General features: G+C 34.9%; 1 protein-coding gene across 2 annotated transcripts in view; it reads left to right on the forward strand.

Annotated features, from left to right (window-relative positions):
• Positions 1-25,403, forward strand: part of BRDT (bromodomain testis associated) — a 49,418-nt gene that overhangs the window by 18,626 nt on the left and 5,389 nt on the right. Inside the window, exons 12-16 of one of the 2 annotated variants that reach the window (XM_059900046.1) lie at positions 8,165-8,226; positions 10,469-10,643; positions 16,677-16,777; positions 22,549-22,754; positions 23,273-23,447. In XM_059900046.1, coding sequence (XP_059756029.1) covers positions 8,165-8,226; positions 10,469-10,643; positions 16,677-16,777; positions 22,549-22,754; positions 23,273-23,447 — 719 coding nt within the window. The remainder of the gene's footprint in view (positions 1-8,164; positions 8,227-10,468; positions 10,644-16,676; positions 16,778-22,548; positions 22,755-23,272; positions 23,448-25,403) is intronic. The other variant, XM_059900037.1, reaches the window with a different exon arrangement.

Genomic DNA, 25,403 nt, shown 5'->3' on the forward strand with positions numbered 1-25,403 from the left:
AAGGAAGTTCTCTAAGTGGGAAACACAAGAGAAGAAAAGGACCTACAAAAACAAACCCAAAACAATTAAGAAAATGGTCATAGGAACATACATATCAATAATTACCTTAAACGTGAACGGATTAAATGCTCCAATCAAAAGATACAGGCTTGCTGAATGGATACAAAAACAAGACCCATCTATATGCTGTCTACAAGAGACCCACTTCAGACCTAGGGACACATACAGACTGAAAGTGAGGGGATGGAAAAAGATATTCCATGCAAATGGAAATCAAAAGAAAGCTGGAGTAGCTATACTCATATCAGATAAAATAGACTTTAAAATAAAGAATGTTACAAGAGACAAGGAAGGACACTACATAATGATCAAGGGATCAATCCAAGAAGAAGATATAACAATTATATATGCACCCAACATAGGAGCACCTCAATACATAAGGCACCTGCTAACAGCTATAAAAGAGGAAATCGACAGTAACACAATAATAGTGGGGGACTTTAACACCTCACTTACACCAATGGACAGATCATCCAAAATGAAAATAAATAAGGAAACAGAAGCTTTAGATGACACAATAGACCAGATAGATTTAACTGATATTTATAGGACATTCCATCCAAAAACAGCAGATTACACTTTCTTCTCAAGTGCACACGGAACATTCTCCAGGATAGATCACATCTTGAGTCACAAATCAAGCCTCAGTAAATTTAAGAAAATTGAAATCATATCAAGCATCTTTTCTGACCACAATACTATGAGATTAGAAATGAATTGCAGGGAAAAAAACGTGAAAAGCACAAACACATGGAGGCTAAACAGTACGTTACTAAATAACCAAGAGATCACTGAAGAAATCAAAGAGGAAATCAAAAAATACCTAGAGACAAATGACAATGAAAACACGACGATCCAAAACCTATGGGATGCAGCAAAAGCAGTTCTAAGAGGGAAGTTTATAGCAAAACAAGCCTACCTCAAGAAACAAGAAAAATCTCAAGAAAACAATCTAACCTTACACCTAAAGGAACTAGAGAAAGAAGAACAAACAAAACCCAAAGTTAGCAGAAGGAAAGAAATCATAAAGATCAGAGCAGAAATAAATGAAATAGAAACAAAACAATAGCAAAGATCAATAAAACTAAAAGCTGGTTCTTTGAGAAGATAAACAAAATTGATAAGCCATTAACCAGACTCATCAAGAAAAAGAGGGAGAGGACTCAAATCAATAATATTAGAAATGAAAAAGGAGAAGTTACAACAGACACCACAGAAATACAAAGCATCCTACGAGACTACTACAAGCAACTCTATGCCAATAAAATGAACAACCTGGAAGAAATGGACAAATTCTTAGAAAGGTATAACCTTCCAAGACTGAACCAGGAAGAAACAGAAAATATGAACAGACCAATCACAAGTAATGAAATTGAAACTGGGATTAAAAATCTTCCAACAAACAAAAGTCCAGGACCAGATGGCTTCAAAGGTGAATTCTATCAAACATTTAGAGAAGAGCTAACACCCATCCTTCTCAAACTCTTCCAAAAAATTACGGAGGAAGGAACGCCCCCAAACTCATTCTATGAGGCCACCATCACCCTGATACCAAAACCGGACAAAGATACTACAAAAAAAGAAAATTACAGACCAATATCACTGATGAATAGAGATGCAAAAATCCTCAACAAAATACTAGCAAACAGAATCCAACAACACATTAAAAGGATCATACACCACGATCAAGTGGGATTTATCCCAGGGATGCAAGGATTCTTCAATATATGCAAATCAATCAATGTGATACACCATACTGATAAATTGAAGAATAAAAACCAGGTGATCATCTCAATAGATGCAGAAAAAGCTTTTGACAAAATTCAACACCCATTTATGATAAAAACTCCAGAAAGTGGGCATAGAGGGAACCTATCTCAACATAATAAAGGCCATATATGACAAACCCACAGCAAACATCATTCTCAATGGTGAAAAACTGAAAGCATTTCCTCTAACATCAGGAACGAGACAAGGATGTCCACTCTCACCACTATTATTCAACATAGTTTTGGAAGTCCTAGCCACGGCAATCAGAGAAGAAAAAGAAATAAAAGGAATACAAATTGGAAAAGAAGAAGTAAAACTGTCACTGTTTGCAGATGACATGATACTATACATAGAGAATCCTAAAAATGCCACCAGAAAACTACTAGAGCAAATCAATGAATTTGGTAAAGTTGCAGGATACAAAATTAATGCACAGAAATCTCTTGCATTCCTATACACTAATGATGAAAAATCTGAAAGAAATTAAGGAAACACTCCCATTTACCATAGCAACAAAAAGAATAAAATACCTAGGAATAAACCTACCTAGGGAGACAAAAGACCTGTATGCAGAAAACTATAAGACACTGATGAAAGAAATTAAAGATGATACAAACAGATGGAGAGATATCCATGTTCTTGGATTGGAAGAATCAATATTGTGAAAATGACTATACTACCCAAAGCAATCTACAGATTCAATGCAATTCCTATCAAATTACCAATGGCAATTTTTATGGAACTAGGACAAAAAAATCTTAAAATTTGTATGGAGACACAAAAGACCCTGAATAGCCAAAGCAGTCTTGAGGGAAAAAAACGGAGCTGGAGGAATCAGACTCCCTGACTTCAGACTATACTACAAAGCTACAGTAATCAAGACAATATGGTACTGGCACAAAAACAGAAACATAGATCAATGGAACAAGATAGAAAGCCCAGAGATAAACCCATGCATCTATGGTCAACTAATCTATGACAAAGGAGGCAAGGATATACAATGGAGAAAAGACAGTCTCTTCAATAAGTGGTGCTGGGAAAACTGGACAGCTACATGTAAAAGAATGAAATTAGAACAGTCCCTAACACCATACACAAAAATAAACTCAAAATGGATTCGAGACCTAAACGTAAGACTGGACACTATAAAACTCCTAGAGGAAAACATAGGAAGAACACTCTTTGACATAAATCACAGCAAGATCTTTTTTGATCCACCTCCTAGAGAAATGGAAATAAAAACAAAAATAAACAAATGGGACCTAATGAAACTTCAAAGCTTTTGCACAGCAAAGGAAACCAAAAACAAGACGAAAAGACGACCCTCAGAATGGGAGAAAATATTTGCAAACGAGTCAACAAAGGATTAATCTCCAAAATCTATGAACAGCTCATGCAGCTCAATATTAAAGAAACAAACAAGCCAATCCAAAAATGGGCTGAAGACCTAAATAGACATTTCTCCAGAGAAGACATACAGATGGCCAACAAGCACATGAAAAGATGCTCAACATCACTAATTATTAGAGAAATGCAAATCAAAACTACAATGAGGTATCGCCTCACACCAGTTAGAATGGGCATCATCAGAAAATGTTCAAACAACAAATGCTGGAGAGGGTGTGGAGAAAAGGGAACCCTCTTGCGCTGTTGGTGGGAATGTAAATTGATACAGCCACTATGGAGAACAATATGGAGGTTCCTTAAAAAACTAAAAATAGAATTACCATATGATCCAGCAATCCCACTACTGGGCATATACCCAGAGAAAACCGTAATTCAAAAAGACACAGGCACCCCAATGTTCATTGCAGCACTATTTACAATAGCCAGGTCATGGAAGCAACCTAAATGCCCATCGACAGACGAATGGATAAAGAAGATGTGGTACATATATACAATGAAATATTACTCAGCCATAAAAAGAAACGAAATTGAGTCATTTCTTGAGATGTGGATGGACCTAGAGACTGTTATACAGAGTGAAGCAAGTCAGAAAGAGAAAAACAAATATCGTATATTAACGCATGTATGTGGAACCTAGAAAAATGGTACAGATGAACCGGTTTGCAGGGCTGAAGTCAACACACAGATGTAGAGAACAAACGTATGGACACCACGGGGGGAAAACCACGGTGGGGTGGGGATGGTGGTGTGCTGAATTGGGCGATTGGGATTGACATGTATACACTGATGTGTATAAAATTGATGAATGATTAAAAAGTAATAATAAAATAAATGAAGAACACCATTATTCTGTGACTTTCTATCTTATTTAATTCCTTAAACCCTTTTCCAATCCATCTCTGATAAGGGCCCTCTCTCAGGTAAAGGGAAAAAAAAAAAGGACAATGATTAAACATTGGTATAAATTTAAAACCTTTCTAAACTGTTTTTCATAACCCAAAATATCATTAAATGCCAGATCAAAGATATAAATGAGGCTTGACAATAAAATGAATTCCAGATACATATATCCTATGTTAACTAGGCTGTGCTAGAATGTACACACAAGCAATTGAGAGTTTTCTAATGCTCAACAAGGTTGGCTATCTTGAGTGATATAATAGGGAGGAATATTATTAACAGATTTAATAATATTACTGAGAAACCATCAATGGAGCAGCTCATAGGTAATAGTGCTTTTTTGATTCTATCCTTGTAGGAAATAACTTCAGGAACTATCTAAATGTTAGCTCAGATACTTGATTAGTGTGGAATAGAATATTTTTCAGGAATGATTATCATTTCAATTCTTAAAACAGTTATACACAAAGAAATTGAAGGGTTATGGCATCAATTCTTTACCTGGTTAAGACAAAGTGAATTTGTCTCTTCATATTTTGGACTTTTTGCTTTTATTGGCTTCAGTGTAATGTTCTGAAAGTGAAATTTATGAAATTCTTTAAGTAACAATTGTTCCTTTTTTTTTTAACTTTCTTAATTATGGTGACTTAAAAGTAGGAGTAAAATAACTGTTTCTCTTTAGTACTACAACCCACATCTTCTGTAGAAGTGACAATGATGCTTTTTTTTTTTTATGCAAGGGAAAAAGGACAAACTTTGTTCAAGATTAGATTTTAGATTTTATTTGTTTAGATGTTTAGATTTTATTTTACCTTTTAAGGGGGAGAATGGTTTAGTAAATGTAGGAAGTATGAAATGACAGTTTGGAGTACTTTTCATCTTTCAAGCTAGAAAGTTTAAGAGAAATGATTAGTACTCATCATTTAAATATTTTAAACTTTCATTAGTTTCTCATCAATTAGAGTGTTTTTAAAGCCCCAGAAGGATAAATTCAAGGACTTGGGCTTGATTAAAAACTTGCATATATTGAGGTCTGTACTTCAGCCACAAGTCTTAGAAATAAGGATAAACTTTGTCATGTGCATTTAAAATTTTTCTGTTCAAACTGGGTCTTACTGAATAAACAGGCTGTCTAGAATAGTGTTTCTCAACCTTGGCAGGACATTAGAATCACCTGTAAAACTTTAAAAAATAGTGTCCAAATCTGAATGAATGGAGAGTGGGGCCAGGTAAATGTAGTGTTCAAAGTATCCCATGTGTGGACTTACCTGGCAGTCCAGTGGTTAAGACTCCACGCTTCCAATGCAGGAGGCCCATGTTCGATCCCTGGTCAGGGAACTAAGGTCCCATGTGGCGTCGCCAAAAAAAAAACAACAAAAACAAAACAATGTATCCCATGTGACTGATGTGCTTGCAGTGTTTGAGAATCATCAGTCTAGGTGTTTTTTTTGTTTGTTTGTTTGTTTCCACTTTCTAAGCTCTAGTTAAAATTACTTTGGTAAAAGGAAGAGGCAACTTATAATCGGTTTGTTCTTCTATATTATATAAGCACCACACACTTAAATCAAAATACCAAAACATTCTTTAAAGGGAGCAGATTCTTTTCGTTCAAAGTGCTTGATTTTTATCAATAGAACATTAGGCAATAAGCTTGGGCAAATCATTCAACATCTCTGGACATACTTTCTTTCCTATAAAATGAGGTAATGACTTCCAGTCACTTTTCTGTACCCTGTCCTATACAACAGAAGTGTGATTTGTTTTTCTAATTTAAAAATCTTCAGTAATTTTTTCTGCTGTAATGGCATTACATTCTGGTTTTACATTATGTATGGTATTATATTCATATTCAATTTATCAAATTTTTTAGTCAGTACTGGCTTGCTGATAATATTTGGTGTCTCTGGAGCATTGATCTCAGTGCTTTGATAGGTGATGGTTATTAACAAACCTTTCAATCAAATATTTGATGCCAGATCTCTCTCTTTTTCTTGATTCTGTGATTAAAATTTTTGCTTAGTTTGAAATGAAAGCTTTCCAATCAAAGTTTTATATTGAGGTTTTTGGGGAGCTGTGAAAATAAAGCACATTATATAATGTGCAAAATATTCATTTGTTTAGTAGTTAACATATTTTATCCAATTGGATCCTCACAAGGTAGGTATACATATTATCCCAGATCCCTGGTGAAGTTAGTTGACAAGCGTGTATGTTGTCACTATAGTGCTCAGTTTTATTAATGTTTGTAAGACCTGGTAGGGCTTCTTCATTTATTGAAATGTGGTCTTAAGCTTGATAGTGAAAATGTGTATGTTTGCCTTTTAATTCCAAAGGCCAGGAACTCATAAATAAACAGAAATATGCAGTTTTATTTTACTATGTTCCTGGAAAGTCAGCTACGTAAGAGTAGAATGAGAAGCAAAATACTGAATTTTAGGCTATCATTATTCATCTATCTATAGTCTGTAAGACTTTTTTGAGGCATACTGTATTTGGTGGTTTTGATTTTTTTTTTTTAATTAAAAATCTTTGATGGCTTTTGCTAGTGTTTTTTAGATTTTGAGGTGCTAGTTTTTATAATAGTCCTGAGCTTTAGTTTTATGTCACAGAACTAAGATAATGCCCTTGAATTTTTCATCAGAACACTAATGTGGTATGTTGTATTTTTACTGTAGTTAAGAGTTTATATCATTGAATAATTTGTTTAGGTGCATATTTGGATAATTAAGACAGATGTATAGATGTACATATATTATATGATCGTATTAATGAAGTCTGTTTTTTTTTGTTGTCGATCAAAGCTGAAATCATAATTTCTCCCCTAAATGTGAAAGCTACCTGGATCTATACCCTCAATCTTTGCAGTCTGTCTTCTTCCCTTCCCCTTTCCACCTAACCCCCAACACTTAAAATAATACTTAGTGGAGTGACATTAAGATGGTCCATGTCATTTTAAATAGTTGAATTCTTTAAATTAAAGCACGTCATTGAGTGGCACTTAGCAATTTTAACAGTGTCCAGCATCAAATATTTTAGGAAAGAACAGTAACACATCCAGTGGAAACTGATGGCATTTCAGGAGGCAGAAGGTAATTATTAAAATTAGAATGTTTTAAGTTTGAATAAGACCTGGTGTTGACCAGCCTTGGTTCCCTGAAGCCTGAGGCAAATAATGCTCAGGAGGCTCATGAAAGCTGGCCTGGAGAGATCAATCAAGGCATTAACTACCAGTTTGGTGCTTTACCACACTGACTTAGGCTTCTTACTGGGGAGGATAGCACCAGAATCAATTGTAGGATCAAGAAAGAGGAACCTATGAGCACCATGTCAGAGAGATCTCTTTTTATATCTACTCTACTGCCAGTGTTAGCTGTAAAGGTATTTCTAAAGGTAAAGGAGGTACTATAAAACCCATTTGTTTCTATGTAGTTGAGGCTGCCAGATAGCTCGGAAGTAAACAGAGTATTAATTAGATGGGATCTTTATTATAATGCTTAGCAAGCAGAGCAGACTTTATCATGTATAATCAAATAGCTTCACTTTTAATAAAAGACTGTATCCTCTCAGATAATGACATACCCTTCTCTTGTAGTAAATTCTTAATTATTTTAATTAAGCCTCTTAATGGCTACTTGGTTAAAGATGATTTTAGTATAATTGGTACTGCTTGTTTAAACCCTTATCTCTGTTGTAACTTGTTTCTTTTTAAACTGTCGCTTATTCAAGCTCTTTACTGTGAAGTAACACATTGTTCTTTTTGCCTAATAATCCAGATTGAAATTTGTGTGGGGATATTTATTCCATTATGTGGAAAAGAAAATATCCCTTTTCAAAGCAAGTATCCCTTTAGAAATTTTGACTGATTCCAAGAGGGCAAAAAAATTTATAAATATAAGAATTTCTTGATTTAAGAAGTTGACCATTTTCTTAAAATCATCACTTTCATTCTAATGTGAAAAAATTTGTAATTTCGATGATGGTAATTTTTTAAGTTGGCAAATATTAAAATATTTATATACGTTTGCAGAAATGTTTCCTAAATTTACCGGAGTAAAACAGAATGATTCTCCTTCTAAAGAGAAAGTAAAGGTAAGTTAATTCTTCATTTTTACCTTAGAATTTTAAAATTATGTAGGTTATAGCTCACTGGTATAGTAGTAGCTTTCTTTAAAATTGTTCTTGATTTTATTTACATGAAGAGTTGTCACTCATTTTAATTTGTCACTTAAATGTTCAAAGATTTCTTTGTAAAGAAGATTGAATAGTGAAATGATTTGGTTACATTTTTCTAACAAGATGTGACTTTTTTATGATTTAGTCAAACAGGTAAGTAGAACAAATTATAGAAATTTCAGCTTAGTCTTGAGAGTCTAAATACAGAGAGAAGGTCTTGGTGTCCCCATGTGTGTACAGTAGGGTATGCACAGTAAGGTGGAATTTCTCCAAAAAAGGTAGTAGGGGAATGGTAGTGAGAGTTCTAAAGATAAAGCTTATAATTACCAACTATTCATTTTTAGCACATCTGTTTGATGAGTAGTTGGCGTGCTTTGAAAAGGATAAAAGTAATTTTATCTTTTACTACTAATCCTCATAAAACTTTTAATCCTTTGTACCCATCCCAAATATAGAATTATAGGTGTATACCTTTTATTAAATCATAAACTTACTTAACAACATCTAACTCTAGGTCAGGGGAAATACAACATAAATAATACTGTCTTGAAGGATCTCTTAGTTGTGAGAAGAGATATAATCACACAGTTAAGAGATTGTATGATTAGTGCTATAATCATCTATATTCATAATTTATTGAGAAAATGAAGGAGGAATATATATATACTGCCTGAAGGAGGGAATGCTTAAAATGGGTTTTAAATTATAGGGAAAGGGAAGAAATGGTTAGTATATTGACATGCTGATTAGGGACTTAACTTTTTTAAACAGAGGTAGTAGCAATAAGAGAGCGAAAAAAAGCACAGGAGGTGTGTTCAGGGAAATATGGTAGCAGAGGGTGTTTGTATGGGATTAGTTGGCTTTGGAGATATAATAGGGAGGGCTTTGCACACCTAGATAAAGTGTTAATATTTAATTTGTTAGGTAGGCGTGAGCTCTCAAAGGTTTTTGAGTGGAATGAAGATCCAGATGATCTGTCTGCCATAGGTATTAGTGGAATCAGAAAATTATGTCAAGTTATGAACAAACTTTGGAATAATTCTCAGTACATAGCACATAGAATGCTATCTTTATGATCTGTTTGTGACCGAGTTTTTTTCAGTGTTACTCACTGAACAGCGAAATGCTCATGTAAGACAAAAGAGGAAATATATTTATAGGATCATGAATAAATGCACATATTTGTGTGTTTCAGAAAGTGTTGTTTTGCTGATTTAAACCTCAGCATTTGCCTTTAAGCTTTGGGCTTGGGTCTGTATTATTGTTGGGATAAACATTCCTATGCCCTTCGTTTTATTCAAACTAGCATAGGTATTCATACACTTGCCTTATCGACTCACTCACTCTAACCGCTTTATTAGATGGAGAAGGAAGATTGTCTTATTCATCTCTGTACTATCTATAACTCAGAGCTTAGTAGATAAGGTACCTGGGCTTTGGTACTGTAACTTAGCTTGCCACTGAATAGATGTGAGATTTTAGGTTAAGTTACCTTCCTTATATCTAAGTCCTATTGTAAACTGTAAATGGGGATAATAATTATACCAAACTCATAGGATTAGTGTGAGAAATTAAGAACTATATAAAAGGCTTACCCTGGTGCCTTGCACATTGTAAGTGTTAACTAAATATTAGCTATTATAATACAGCTTTTTCTTAATAAGTAGTTAACAGAATTCGGAATCAGAATTTGTTGATAGTCTATGGCTCAACCATCATGTGATTTGTTTTTTTTTAAACAGCCCCTGCTTTTATATCTATAATTCACTAAGGAAAAGGGGGTAAAGAAAGTGGATTAGTCTCTAGATTTGGTATAAAAGCTCAGTTTTTATTTTCAGTAGATCACAGGGAAGCATTTGAAAATAAGCAACACTGTTTAATAACATATATAAGTCTATGTGTACTAGTAACTAAGATCATAGACTTTGACTCTGCTTATAAGCTATATGATGGCCAAGTTATTTAATCGTTCCAAACCTTAGTTTTCTCATTTGTAAGATAGTGATATTTATACCTTATAAATTTGTGTGACTTAATTTAATATCATATTCAAAGACAGTATTAAATTATATTCTATCCTCTTGTGTTTCTATTTTCTTAGTTATACTTCTTGTGTGGTTAAAGCTCTGAAAGATAGTTTTGTTTAACTTTGTCTTAGCAGATACAATCTTCTGTGCAAGATACAAACTCTAGGAAAAGTAGCCTGGTTCATCAGACTACATGTTCAGGTGGAACACCACCAAATCACCACCAGTTAGTATTTAATCATCAAGAATCAGAACGTTTACAGAGTGTGGAAAACATTTCACCTTTACAAATTCTGCCTCTTTCAGGTAAGAAATTAAGAAGTAAATGACTGTGATTGAACAACTGACTTCTAAATAAAAATGCCAAGATTATCTTAAATGTTATGGATCTGGAATACTGAAAATCATAACTAGTAAATTCCAGGTTAGAAATAATCCCTGAAGCATATTGCTTTATACTCCAAGGTACTCATTATATTTGAATGAAAGAAAATTGTATGTGCAGTTCACACACAACTTACTTTCATACAGATTATATACATTGGCATATGAGCCATACATAAAAACCTGTTACTGCCATAGATCATAGCAAGCTCTGAGCAGACTTGCGAAATGTTGCTGTAATTTCCATAATGTCTGTGTGGGTTGGAAAGGTAGATTAGAATAGATTAGAATAGGGAAAAGATAGAGATTCTATAGGTAGAGAAATGAAGTTATAAACATTAAAAACAGTTTACAGTTAAGGAAACTTGGGCCAGAAATACTTGCCTAGTGGTGGTTCCTATTTACCAAAAACATCTTCTAAAACTGGAAATTTTTATATTGTTAGGTTCATTTGACTTTATAAATGTCTTATCTGTTAGTCTTATCTGAAGTGAACGTATCACCTTTCTCAGCCTGGTCCTCCTGGGGATGTGTGGCACAGGAGGATACTTCTCTGATAGTGATGAGCCCAGCTTATGGAGTGCCTGAACTTTGAGACACAAATGTATTCAGGCCTAGACAGAAGCAGATGTGAATATTCCATATCCATGTCTCCTTCTGCTCCCTGGCCTTCCAATGGCAGGGGTTTCTCCAAAGCAGAAGAAATTTCTAAGCTGTTTTACTGAAGCACAGATTAGGAGGAACACAGAAGTTTTGATCCTCCTTTATTGCTTCCAGTAAAAGCTCCCTACTATTCTGCGTTTGAGTATTCCATTTTGCATTTAACTCGAGTTATAGCTCTTGACTGTGGAGAAGGAGTGGAGATCAAGAGAGAAAATATCTGAGGCAACACTGGGGGGCATCCCAGGAAGAAGTATAAACAAAGATCCAAAGTATGAAATATTTATAGCCATTCTTTTCTGGAAAAATATCTTCAAGGTACTCAGGAGAATAACTGAAGATGTAGTTGTTCTAGGTCATAAATTACCTTAAATACCAGTGCTACATTTGGATCTTTTATTTTGCACACAAAAAGTAGCTTCAAACAAGAGCATAACAAAATGAGATTTTACATTAGGAAGAGATTGCTGCTTGCTGTATAAGGGATGGACTAAGATGAAGATGCTCTGATATAATTGGAACCAAGTAAGGAAGCTGAGTGCTATAGTCTAGGAAAAAAATTATGAGGACCAAAACTAAGGCAGTAAGTACAGAAAGGACGTGGCTGTATTAGATATTTTTGTGGCAGAATTACTGAGCCTTATTAGAATAAGTGTCTTACCAGAGTATTATCCAGCAGTTGGCTTGAAAATAAGAGACATTGTTCATTTTGGACATGTTCAAGATGCTGCAGAATATCTAATTGGAAATATATAACTAGAAATAGGTTTCTGGAACTAATAGGGTGTAACAAGAACTACAGTTAGGAATTACCAATATCTAGAAGCCACTTGAAGCCATGAGAATGAAGGAAAATGTACAGAGCAGGAGGAGAAAGGTCAAGGACAAAATTCTGGGTAACCAAACTCCCTCAGTAAAAGTAGAAAAAATTAATAAGTTAAAAGAAGAGGTAATCAAAGCTAAGAGGAAAAGGAAAAATGGTATAATAGAAGCCCAGGAGATACATTTTTCGAAGGAAATCATCATCACGAGTATCATGTCATACTATATACAAAGCCTTAAAGTACCATGAGGAATGAGGAGAGAAGATTAAAATTGGCAATGTGAGATTTTTTTGCTTTTACAAAAGCTTCTTTTATGGCTATTGTGATTGAGACGGAAGCAGATTCTTGTAAATTGAGAAGTAATGGAATCTGAATGTAAATGAGTCTTTCAAGAATTTTGTTGAAGAGGATGGGAAGATAGCTGTGGCTTTAACAGGAAGATAGGTATTTTGTTTTTGTTTTTGTAAGACTGGGAGAGAGGTTGTTTTTGAATTTTGAAATCGGAGAGATGTGAACGTGTTTGAAGGTCAGTCGGAAAGAACCAGAGTAGGGAAAAGTTGCTGTTTTCATTATAGCAAGTTCATAGGAGAATGATAGGGATAGCTTTGAAGAAGAATAAAGACATTGAAAAATAGTGGCAAGAATGCAGTCAAGATGGTCTTTTGTTCCTATTTTAAGAAAACGTCCTATCTATGAAAAGTCAGGCTTTAAATATCTAAATCTTCGGTCGGGATCCGTTTCTTGTATTCCTTCAATTTCTGTTTATACGTGATTGTGAGTAACAATATTGTGTAAAGGGAAAGTTTGGATGATGCCGAATGGCTGTTCTATTGCACTTAAGCAGATTTTTCAGAACCAAAGTGGTTTGCACTTGCCAACTGTAGTTGGCACTATGCCCAAGGGAAACTGCAAATATATATAAGCTATAAAATGTATATAGAATTTTACTTTTCTGGAGTTTAATCTTGGTGGAAATAAATTTTTGGTTAAACCTTTAAACAAAAAAAGTAAAAAAAATTTCACTGAAGTTTTCTTGTAGTTTGGCAAAAATGTTAGAGTACATAAATATGTAAGAAGTTGAAGTTTTAAGTGTTATCAGTTTTCTTCAAAACCTCTGCCATCATCTCCACATGAACTGGAAGATGTCTAATTTTTTTTCCTTAAAATAAGTTGAAATTTTTAGTCATGAAGGATTACTAAACTTATCTTTATAATTTATCCTTCCACAGTTCATAAAAAATCTTCACTCAGTTGTATTAAGAATTTTTTTAAAAAAAAAACTTATGCTGTCACATCAATGTGAATTAACATGGCAAATGAAAAGGTAGATCAAGGAGTTTGCCATCTACTGGGAGAAATAAACAACTGGTATATAAAGTAAAAATAGGGACTTCCCTGGTGGCACAGTGGATAAGACTCTGCGCTCCCAATGCAGGGGGCCCGGGTTCGATCCCTGGTCAGGGAACTAGATCCCACATGCATGCCGCAACTAGGAGTTCACATGCCACAACTAAGGAGCCCACCTGCCGCAACTAAGACCCGGTGCAACCAAATAAATAAATATGTCTGTGGATATATGTGTGTGTGTGTGTGTGTGTATAAAATTTTTTAAAAATTAAAATAAAATAAAAATAATGTGCCCTAAAAGAAGCAAAAATGAAATTTAAGGAGATGAGGAAGGCAGAATTACCTGATCTCTTTGAAAGATGTATATTGATGTATAGTAGGATCAAAAGGCATTTTGGATGGAGGGAACTACACGAATGAGGGTATCTAGGTGACCAGTAATTCAATGTGATTAAAGCTTTGCTTGGATAAATAGGAATACAGGGAAATAAATTTGGAAAGGTAAATCAGGTTCAGATCATAAAGAGCCTCAATACCTAGAGACTTTTGGAGTTAATTGTAATGGTATAGTCAGTGGGGAGCCAATGAAGATTTTTTGAGCAGAGTGTGCTTCAGTGTAATTACTCTGCCAATATTGTGTAGGTCAGTTGGAGAGATGGGGAACAGAGACCAGAGAAGGAAAAGACCAACTGGGCTGTTGCAGTAGTACAAAAAAACTAAGTGATGGAAAGAAAGAAAAAGGTATAGTTGAAAGAAATCACAAGAGTGGAGTGAGCAGGTCTGCAAAAGATGAATATATGCTGGTTTTTTTTTTTTTTAATAAATTTATTTATTTTTGGCTGTGTTGGGTCTTTGTTTCTGTGCAAGGGCTTTCTCCAGTTGCGGCGAGCGGGGACCACTCTTCATCGCGGTGCGCGGGCCTCTCACTGTCGCGGCCTCTCCCATTGCACAGCACAGGCTCCAGACGCGCAGGCTCAGTAGTTGTGGCTCACGGGCTTAGTTGCTCGGCGGCATGTGGGATCTTCCCAGACCAGGCGAACCCGTGTCCCCTGCATTGGCAGGCAGATTCTTAACCACTGCGCCACTGGAAGCCCTATGCTGGGTTTTAATAACAAAGGGGTGTATAAGCTTTGGTGGCTCAGAGGATAGTGGCTGGATGCTGGTCCAGGTTGACAGACCTGGAACACAGATGAAGAACAGATGTCTGAGGAAAGATGAGTTTTGTAGTGTTTTGAGGTGCCAGAGGGCATTCATATGAAAATGTTTTTCAGAGGGTTGGTCCCTTGACACACTTCCCTTGGCTTCTGTGACACTCTTCTCCTGATCATCCCATCTCTGAACGTTCTTTACAGACACCTACTTTATCTGCCTACCTTCAATGTTATAATACTCTGAGTTACATCCTTAAGCCTCTTTTTACTTTACTCCAGGCTTTTCTAGCCGTATTCCAAAGCGTAGGTTTACTAAGCTAGGACCTCCCCCTCAGCTCTCATAGCAATAGGCTTGGAGCAGACCTCCCATTTACCCAGGTATGCCATACATTGATCATTTTCTACTTATTATGGCATGTAAAAGGTTGGAAGGCAGCAATCTATACATCCTTCCTGGATGATCTTCTTGGAGTCTATGACTTCTAGTCTCATTTTTACAACTCAAGCATCCAAGCCCCAGGCGTGTTTATACAACTCTACTGAATACCTTAAACAGCACATAGGCATGTCAAATACAGCATGTCAAAACTGAATTTCCCCCTTTTAATTCCTACATTTATATCTTTCCTCTTTCATTCTTGATAATGGCACTGTCACCACTTACCAACTTAGAGTCAACAAACTGAGTCGTTTAGAATATACTTCTCTTGACATATATACTCTTTCTACTTCTTAAATAATATCTGATCCCAAGCAGAGAGGGGATGTAGTTCTGTACTTAGACCTTTTCTCCCTATTTTTCCATTCCCTGTTGAACTGAGAAAATAGGTGCATTGGGCCACGTAGGAACACACAAATTTAAACTTTGTTCTTTCATTCATCTGTCCACTGACTGTTTTGTCTCACCCTCCTGTGCTCACTCCTATCCTTTAGTGTTCCTCCCTTCTTCAAGCCTCAACTTCAACTAGTGTGATTTAGCCAGAGAATCAAAGGAATTGATGGGTGATAGAAGCTTAAATGTAAGTTCCTATAACTCTAAGTGGCCAGCATTTTATGAGCCTGAGCCAATTAACAAAAATATAGCAATTCAAGTTTTCATTTTTCTCCTCTGTCCTTTTGCTACTAGTTAGGACCTATAGACAAGAGCTGGAGAGAACTGAAACAGAAATGACCTAATTAAATTTCATACACCAGGATGCTTTTGGTCACAGATGCAGAAAATTCAGCTCCAAACTGGCTTACACAACAAGGAATTTTGTTATCATACATATTGTAGTCCAGAAGTAGGTCAGTCATTTAGACGTGTTTGAGAAAGGCTCAAGCTCTATTTCTGAAATTATTTTCACCTGTAATAAATGAAATATTTGTATGAAAGCTTTACAGTCAACAGGATTGTGTGGTTTGTTCTCTTCACCTCAGAGTCAAACAACATTTTGCATTTCTTACTCCTATCCCCCACTGGGTAGTTTAGGTGTCTGGTATCTTCGTTCTTCAGTTCTTTGTATTTTCTTTGTTCTCAATTTGGCTACCAGGAAGCATCTTTCCCTGGAAGCCCTACAGTGGCTTAGGCCTCCTCTTTTCTAAATGATTCACTGGTGTGGGGGTAGGATTACCATAATTAGCTTGGCCAATGAAGACCGATCTCTGGAGCTGAGGTCAGTTTACAAGCTGAAAGACTGCTATACCATCGGGAAAGCTAAAATAGGTAGGTAAGCCACAATGTCAGCTATACTTTATGCTGACAAAAAAAAAAAGAAGACAAAGAAAAGAAATAAAGGAGGTAAAATTTCAATTGAAAATGTTTATTTTACAGTATTACAGTTCTCCAGCTAAGAATACTCCAAAATTAAGCGTACAAAAACTAGTTATTTTATTTTCATAGTTTCTGACCTAGTGGGGGGGGGGAATGTCAAATTCTGGAGAATCAAGGTGAAATAACTTGACTATACTATTCTAAAAATGTGTGCGTCCAGATGATCCTGAACAACGCTTGAATGGCCTAACTGTGACGCATCAGTCCGGTGGTAATGACACAGTGGTGTTAGAATCAGAATGTCAAGTTCCAGTGCAGAAGGTAAGAGTAAAGTTATTTTTTCTCACAAATATTGAAGGGATTTAAAATTGAATATAGAAGTGGCACAGAGGTATTTTAAGCCCTAATTTGAATGAATTTTGGATCTCTAAGCCTAATTTTTGCCTACTTATTAAAAAAAAAAAAACTGTGAGCAACACTCTTCCCCACCCTCTACCTTCAGTCCCCATATTTGTGTTTAATTGTAAATTCTATAATGCTGGTATTTGCCAGCTATCCTGATTTTAAAACATGTTATAAAACTATCTTTTAGAATCTGTTGTAGATGATTTCCTCATGGAGTCTTTGGTGCACTTAATCTTAAACCACACATTGATCAGTCTTTCAACAAGTATTCTAGATGTTTGGGATACATTAGATACACCAGGTACTATTCTAGACATTTGAATCTAGTAACTGTCAGAAACGGACTATGAATGAGATATTCACATATCCCCTCTTTTTTCTCTCCCTCCCTTCCTTCCATTCTTCCCTTTCTTTTTTCCTTGTAAGTACTTCAGAGGACAAATCTTACTGCTTGGGCACACTTAGGAATATCTGACATTTCACCATGAGGAGCATATTGCTTTGGCCCTTGTTTTTTCTCATTCTTAGAATCTTTGACTTTCTTACATACTGCTCTGCTAATAATTACTATCATCAAAGATTACCTATGTTTAATATGGGTGTTTTGTTATTGATAAGAACCATTTAAAAAGTACCTTTCCTGGGAATTCCCTGCCGGTCCAGTGGTTAGGACTCCTTGCTTTCATTGCCGAGGGCGCGGGTTCAATCCCCGGTCGGGGAACTAAGATCCTGCAAGCAGTGTGGCCAAGGGGGAAAATAAAAAAACAATAAAATTTTTTTTAAAAAGTGCCTCTCCTGATATCCAGCATAAATTTTTTATTGTTACTGTTTTTTGTTTAAACAATGGAAGTGTCATCTATCCCCTTTAGGATGCAAAGAATAATGCAGCAGAGTTTCTCAAATTAAATATTTGGTTTACTGTGTACTAAAATCTTTGTTTCTAATTTAACAAAACTGTTAATTTTGACTGACCCAAAATAAAGTTTGAAAACAGTAAGAAAATTTTCAAAAAGGCAAAGAGATTACAGCAAAAATAAGCAGCAAAACATCAAGTATATGTCATACCATTGAAGTTTGTGCTAAAGGTAAAAGTGACATAAGTCTACTCTCTGTTGATTTTTAATGTCTAGCATATAGTAGGAACTAAAATGTTGAAAGCTTGAGGAGGAATGGGATTGTGTGGCTTGTTCTCTTCACAACAGTTTCCATTCTTTTTTTTTTTTTCTTGATTTTAAACTGTTTCCATCCTTGACATTATTTCCTACTGTTGCTCACTCACTATCAGCAATGTTACCACTTACTGAAAAAAAAAAAAAAGGCTACAGAATTTTGGTGCTAGAACAGATCTTTGAGAATTAGTCTTTATGAATAAACTGTGGCCCAGACAGTTCAAGCATCTTGCCCAAAGAAGAGCTGATACTAAAATAAAACATTTCAAGAAGCTCCCAACCTCTGTTGTTTTACTCAGAGCTCTAGCTTTGCTGTTCATCTCTTACTTACCTCTGCCTCAAGAAAAGCTATCCCTTCTTGCCAAGACTTCTCTATCTCTGTTCTTCATTTTCTTTCATTTAACAAATTTTTGTGGAGCTCTCCTGCCATCTCTATAGTCTCTATTATTCCTTTTGTCTTATTTCTCCACTACCTGTTTACATTTTAAACCAGGTTTTCTCAACTATAGCACTATAGACATTTTAGGCTGGATAAGTTTTTCTTGGGAGTAGGCCTGTACATTGTAGGATGCTTAACAGGAACTCTAACCTCTACCCACTAGATGCTAGCAACACCCTTTCCCCTACCACTACGTGACAACCAAAACCTTTGCTGACACTGCCATAGGTCTTCCCTGGGCAAAGGAGAATCACCCCAGTTGTGAAGCAGTGCTGTAATTTTACCTAGAATCCAGCTGTTCCCCTATTCCTGTAATTTGCCCTATCAGAGGAACCAATGATGTCTAAAATTGCTGCATCCCTCCCAAGGTCTTGATAGGGTAAGGAGTCCAGGGTCTTCTACTACTTCTCTCTCTGGTTGAACATCCACTGTGGTGATTTCAGTTATAGTCTCTCTGCAGATGACTCAAATATATAGTTCAAGCTGAATCTGTAGATTGCTTTGGGTAATATGGATGTTTTAACAATAGTAATTCTTTCAGTCCATGAACATGGAATATCTTTCCATTTCTCTGTATCTTCTTCCATTTCTTTCATCACTGTTATAGTTTTCAGTGTACAGGTGTTTCACCTTGGTTAAGTTTATTCCTAGGTATTTTATTTTTTTTGATGCAATTGTAAATGTGATTTTTTTTCTTAATTTGTCTTTCTGATAGTTTGTTAGTGTATAGAAACACAGTGGATTTTTGTATATTGATTTTGTATCCTGCAACTTTACTGAATTTATATATTCTAATGTTTTTGGTGGAGTCTTTAGGGTTTTCTATATATAATATCATGTCATCTGCAAATAGTGACAGTTTTACTTCTTTCTGATTTGAGTGCTTTTCTTTCTTTATCTTGCCTGATTGCCCTGGCTGGGACTTCCAGTACTATGTTGACTAGAAATGGTGAGAATGAGCATCCTTGTCTTATTCCTGACCTCAGAGGAAGAGCTTTCAGCCTTTCATCATTGAGTATGATATGAGGTGTGGGCTTGTCATATATAGCCTTTATATGCTAGGATATAGTCCCTCTATACCTACTTTGCTGAGAGTTTTTATCATAAATGGCTGTTGAATTCTGTCAAATACTTTCTCTGCATCTATTAAGATCATATTTTTATCCTTCATTTTGTTAATGTGGTATATCATGTTGTTTGACTTGCAGGTGTTAAACTATCCTTGCATCCCTGGAATAAATCCTACTTGATCATAGTGTATCATCCTTTTACTATATTGTTGAATTTGGTTTGCTAATATGTTGTTGGGGATTCTTGCGCCTATGTTCATCAAGGATATTAGTGTGTAATTTTCTTTTCTTGTGATGTCCTTATCTCATTTTGGTATCAGGGTAATGCTGGCCTAGTTAAATAAGTTTGGAAATGTTCCCTCCTCTTCTGTTTTTTGGAAGAGTTTGAGAAGGATTGGTATTAATTCTTCTTTAAATGTTTGGTAGAATTTACCAGTGAAGCCATCTGGTCCTGGACTTCTTGGAAATTTTTTGATTACTGATTCAGTCTCCTTGCTAGTAATTGATTTGTCCACACTTTCAATTTCTCCATGACTCACTTTCGGTAAGTTGTATGTTTCTAGGAATTTATCAGTTTCTTCTAGGTTGTCCAGTTTGTTGCCATATAATTGTTCATAGTAGTCTCTTACAATCCTTTATATTTCTGTGGTATCAGTTGTAATATCTCCTCTTTCATTTCTTTTTTTTTTTGCTTTTTTTCTTAGATTGATTGATTGATTTTGGCTGAGTTGGGTCTTCATTGCACGCAGGCTTTCTCTAGTTGCGGTGAGTGGGGGCTGCTCTTCGTTGCGGTGCACGGACTTCTTATTGTGGTGGCTTCTCGTTGCAGAGCATGGGCTCTAGGCACACAGGCTTCAGTAGTTGTGGCACGCAGGCTCAGTAGTTGCGGCTTGTGGGCTCTAGAGCACAGGCTCAGTAGTTGTGGTGCACGGGCTTAGTTGTTCCATGGCATGTGGGATCTTCCCGGACCAGGGCTCGAACTCGTGTCCCCTGCATTGGCAGGCGGATTCTTAACCACTGCACCACGAGGGAAGTCCCTTCTCTTTCATTTCTGATATTATTGATTTGAGTCCTCTTTTTTTTTTCTTGGTGAGTCTAGCTGAAGATTTGTCTGTTTTGCTTATCTTTTCAGAACACCAGTTCTTATTTTCATTGATCTTTTCTGTGGTCTTTTTATAGTCTCTATTTCATTTATTTCTACTCTGATCTTTATTGTTTCCTTCCTTCTTCTAATTCTGGGCTTCATTTCTTATTCTAGTTCCTTGAGGTGTAAATTAGGTTTACGTGAGATGGTTCTTGTTTTTTGATATAGGCATTTATCACTGTGAACTTCCCTCTTAGGACTGCTTTTGCTGTATCTCACACCTTTTGGTATGTTGTATTTCCATTTTCATTTGTCTCAAGGTATTTTTTTTTAACTTCTTTTGATTTCTTCTTTGACGCATTGGTTGTTCCAGTAGCATGTTGTTTAATCTCCATATTTATGAACTTACCAGTTTTCTTCTTGTAATTGATTTCTAGTTTCATATCATTGTGGTCAGGAAAGACACTTGATATGATTTCAGTCTTCTTAAATTTATAAGACTTGTTTTGTGGTATAACATTAACTATCCTGGAGAATATGACAGCTATTAGAAGGGCCATCTAGACATGTAATATCCAGTGTCCAGTATGGTAGCCACTAGCCACATATAGTTATTGAGCCCTTGAAATGTCTAGTGCAACTGAGAAACTCAGTTTTAGAACTTACAATTAACTTAAATTTAAAAACTTATACTCAGTTCAGTTATTGGAGAATGTAAGGATGTTTGGAACAGTTTGATTATGCACATCTACTTTTTCAACTGTAAATTTTATGAAGTCTAATTACAGATCAATGATTTCTAATCAAAGTTAAGCATTTGAATTGAGATGTGCTATAAATGTAAAACACCAATTTAGAAGACATAACAAAAATATAGGGAATTCCCTGGTGGTCCAGTGGTTAGGACTCCACGCTTTCACTGCCGAGGGCCTGGGTTCAATCCCTGGGCGGGGAACTAAGATCCCACAAGCCGCACAGCACGGCCATAAGTAAGTAAGTAAATAAGTAAATAAATAAAATTATCTTCAATCTTTTATATTGACTGCATGTTGAAATAATAATGCTTTGGGTATATTTGGTGAAATAAAATATATTATTAAAAGTTTTAGTTTAAAAAAAATTGTGGTACTAGAAGATTTTAAACTATATATATTTCTATTGGGCAGCACTGATCTAGACCTTGGCATACATATCACAGTTAAGAACAGTGATCACAATCAGTTAATTTTTTTCTTCATACTGAGGAAAGGAAAACATAGCTATGTCAGAGGGTTCTCAACAAATACTGTGCTGTTCTTCTGGCATCGTCTTACTTTCCCTCTGATTAATCACTTGTATATTTGCTTTATTTTTCTCATAAGATCATAAATGTCTTTTTTAAGTTTTGTAACTTAATTTTTTTTATTGAGGTGTAGTTGATTTACAATGTTAATTACTCCGCACAGCAAAGTGATTCGGTTATACATATATATATATATATATATATATATATATATATATATATATATATGTATGTATGTATACATTTTTAAAATTCTTTTCCATTATGGTTTATCATAGGATATTGAATATAGTTCTCTGTGCTATACAGTAGGACCTTGTTGTTCATAAATATCTTGATTACAGTGACCAGGGGATTTTTATATTCTTAACAGATTGTCATACCCTTAACATATATGTTTCATATTAAATTGAAATAATTGTCAAGCATGCTATTTTAATTTGGTCTTAGATGAATAGTTGAATTTAGTTAATCTGTTATCCTATTTTTTCTACTTTAGTAACCTTTAACTTAAGTTTAGTAAAGTTACCTGAAGCCTTCAGAATCTTTATTTATGATCTATTACTATATCAGAAAATATTGCTTTTCTTCCAAAATTTAGTTGACATCTGTAGACATATACTGAATCAAATATTTGTTTTAGGATATAAAGATCAAGAATGCAGATTCTTGGAAAAGTTTAGGCAAACCAGTCAAAACATCAGGGGTAGTGAAATCATCAGATGAGCTCTTCAACCAATTTAGAAAAGCAGCGATAGAAAAGGAAGTGAGAGCTCGAACACAGGAACTAATACAGAAACATCTGGAACAGGATACAAAGGAACCAAAAGTATTTCAAGAAAATCAAAGGTCTGTAATTTACTGGATTAATGGAGGCTTTGAGAGATATAGACATGTATTTAAAATAAATCTCTTTTTTGTAAGTGGCTATAATTCAACTATTTAGTAGACCACAAAGCAAATTATATTTAGAAAAAGTAAATTTTTATTGATTTTTTAAAAATTGGTAAGTAGTAATATCTATTTTGAAGGGGATAGAAATAATCAAGTGATTGAAGAAGCTATTAAAGATACCAATATTGCTAAATTATAAAGACATCACTATTTTCCAGAAATGTCTTAATATTTCCATTCTATGTGTAAGAAGATGATGATAAACCTTGGTCATAGTTTTCTAAAACCTTCTCTTCATTAACATAGATTGCCCGATGTAAAATTTGACATCAAAAATACTAAAAATAATGTCATAACATACAAAAAAGGGTTATCTAGAATATTGCTTTATATTTATCATTTAACAACGTATCTTCATAATAAAAACTTTTAAGGAGCTTGAAACCTACTTTGAACTTTATTGTTTCTTTAAGGGACCATGGCTTCACTCTAGAATCTTTTCCAAATAAAATGCAAAACAAGTGTCTTGGAGAAGAGCAGAAAGAACATCAGCAGTCACTGGAAGCTCAAGATGGAGGCAAACTCTGGCTTCTCAAAGACCGTAATTTAGCAAGGGCGAAAGAGCAAGAGCGGAGGAGAAGAGAAGCAGTAAGTGAATTTTAGTTTACTAAATCTAACGAACAAAGGAAAGATTTAACAGAGCAGTGTCTTTACATGTTCAAAGATGTATTCTGGGTGGTTCTTCAGTGACAGTAACCTCTTTGGTGAGGATCAGGTTCTAAAATCAGAGAGTAAAATTAAAATTTCATAGTCAAAAGACACAAGCATAGTGTAATAATAGAGTATCAATCCTGGAGGCTACCAGACTTTGAGTTCAAATCCTGGTTCTTCCATTAACTAGATGTTGGAGCCTGGACTATTTATTTAACCTCCCTGTGCCTCAATTTCCTTATCTGTAAAGTATGGATAATAAAGGTAAAAGGTGAAATGAATTTACATGTATTAAGCACATCTGAAAATGCCTGGCACATAGGTAAAATCACTTACTGTTATTACTCTTGAAAAATCCATAAACTGCCTATGAATTGTGGCTAAAAGATATGCCATCTGTCCCTAGTCAGTGTTTATTTAGTTCAACACTAGATGAAGAAGTTATATGTCAATTATATCTTAACAAAACTGGAAACCAAAAAAAAAAAAAAAAATGACTTATGTTTAAGGAGTCCTTAATATTTAAAAACTGATGTTTTAAAAAGTAGAATTAATTCCTTTTTTATTGAGGTGGATTATTCTTTTATCTGTGGATTATTTAGAAGTGTGTTATTTAGTTTCCAAATATTTGGAAATTTTCTGGCTAGTGAAAATAATAGAAAATTAGTGATTTCTAATTGAACTCCATTGTGGTCAGAGAACATACAATGTCTTGAATTCTTTTGAATTCACTAAGACTTGTTTTATGGCCCAGATTATGATCTACCTTGGTAAATATTCTGTGTGCACTTGAGAAGAATGTGTATTCTGCTGCTGCTGGGTAGAGTATTTATTAAACAGGGCAAGTTGGTTGGTAATGTTTTTCAAGTCTACTAAATTCTTTCTGATTTTCTGCCTGTTTGCACTATCAGATATTGAGAAGGGCATTGGCATCTACGATGGTATAATTATAGGTTTGTCTTTTTACCCTTGTAATTCTATCAATTTTATTTCATGTTATTTTGAAGCTGTTATTAGGTGCATAGACATTTAGAATTGTTACATCCTCATGATTAATTGACCCCCTTTTCATTACAAAATGATCTTTTTTACTCCTGGTAATATTATTTCCTGTGAAATATAACCACTTTACCTTTTTTATGACTAGTGTTGGCATGGCACAAAAATTTTTTCCATCCTTTTACTTTTAACTTATCTGTGCTTTATATTTAGATTGATTTTCTTGCAGGCAATATATAGTGTAGTCTTGACGTAAAAAAAAAATCCAATCTCTGTCTTTTATAGGAGTGTTTAACCAATTACATTCAATATGATTATTGATATGGTTACGTTTGAGTCCATCATCTTGCTATTTTTTGATGTGTGTCCTCTGTTCTTGTTATTTTTTTTCTCTGCATTCTTTTAGATTAATCATATTTTTTATGATTCCATTTTATTTCCTTTATTGGCTTATTATCAGTAACTCTTTGTTTTGTTACTTTAGTGGTTGCTTTAGCGTTTACAGTATATACTTTAGCTTGTCACAGTCTTCTCAAGTTATATCACACCACTTCACATTTAATATAATAGCCTTGCAATAGTGTACTTCCATTCCCCCCCCCTAGCCATTAGGCCATTGCTTAAGCAGTCAAATTGTCTCTAAAAGTTTTAAATGACATTAAAAAAAAAACCCTTGTATTTACCTACGTAGTTACCATCTCTAGTGCTCTTTATTGATTTGTCTAGATCCAGATTTCCAAATGGTATAATTTTCCTTTTCCCTAAAAGGACTTCCTTCTAACGTTTCTTGTGGTGTGGGTCAGCTGGTGATGAAATCTTTCAGCTGTTGTGTATATGAAAATATCTTTATTTGGCCTTTGTTTTTCATTAATAGACTTTATTTTTAAAGTGTTT

This window comes from Balaenoptera ricei, chromosome 1 (genome assembly GCF_028023285.1).
Source record: "Balaenoptera ricei isolate mBalRic1 chromosome 1, mBalRic1.hap2, whole genome shotgun sequence".
Classification (NCBI taxonomy): domain Eukaryota; kingdom Metazoa; phylum Chordata; class Mammalia; order Artiodactyla; family Balaenopteridae; genus Balaenoptera; species Balaenoptera ricei.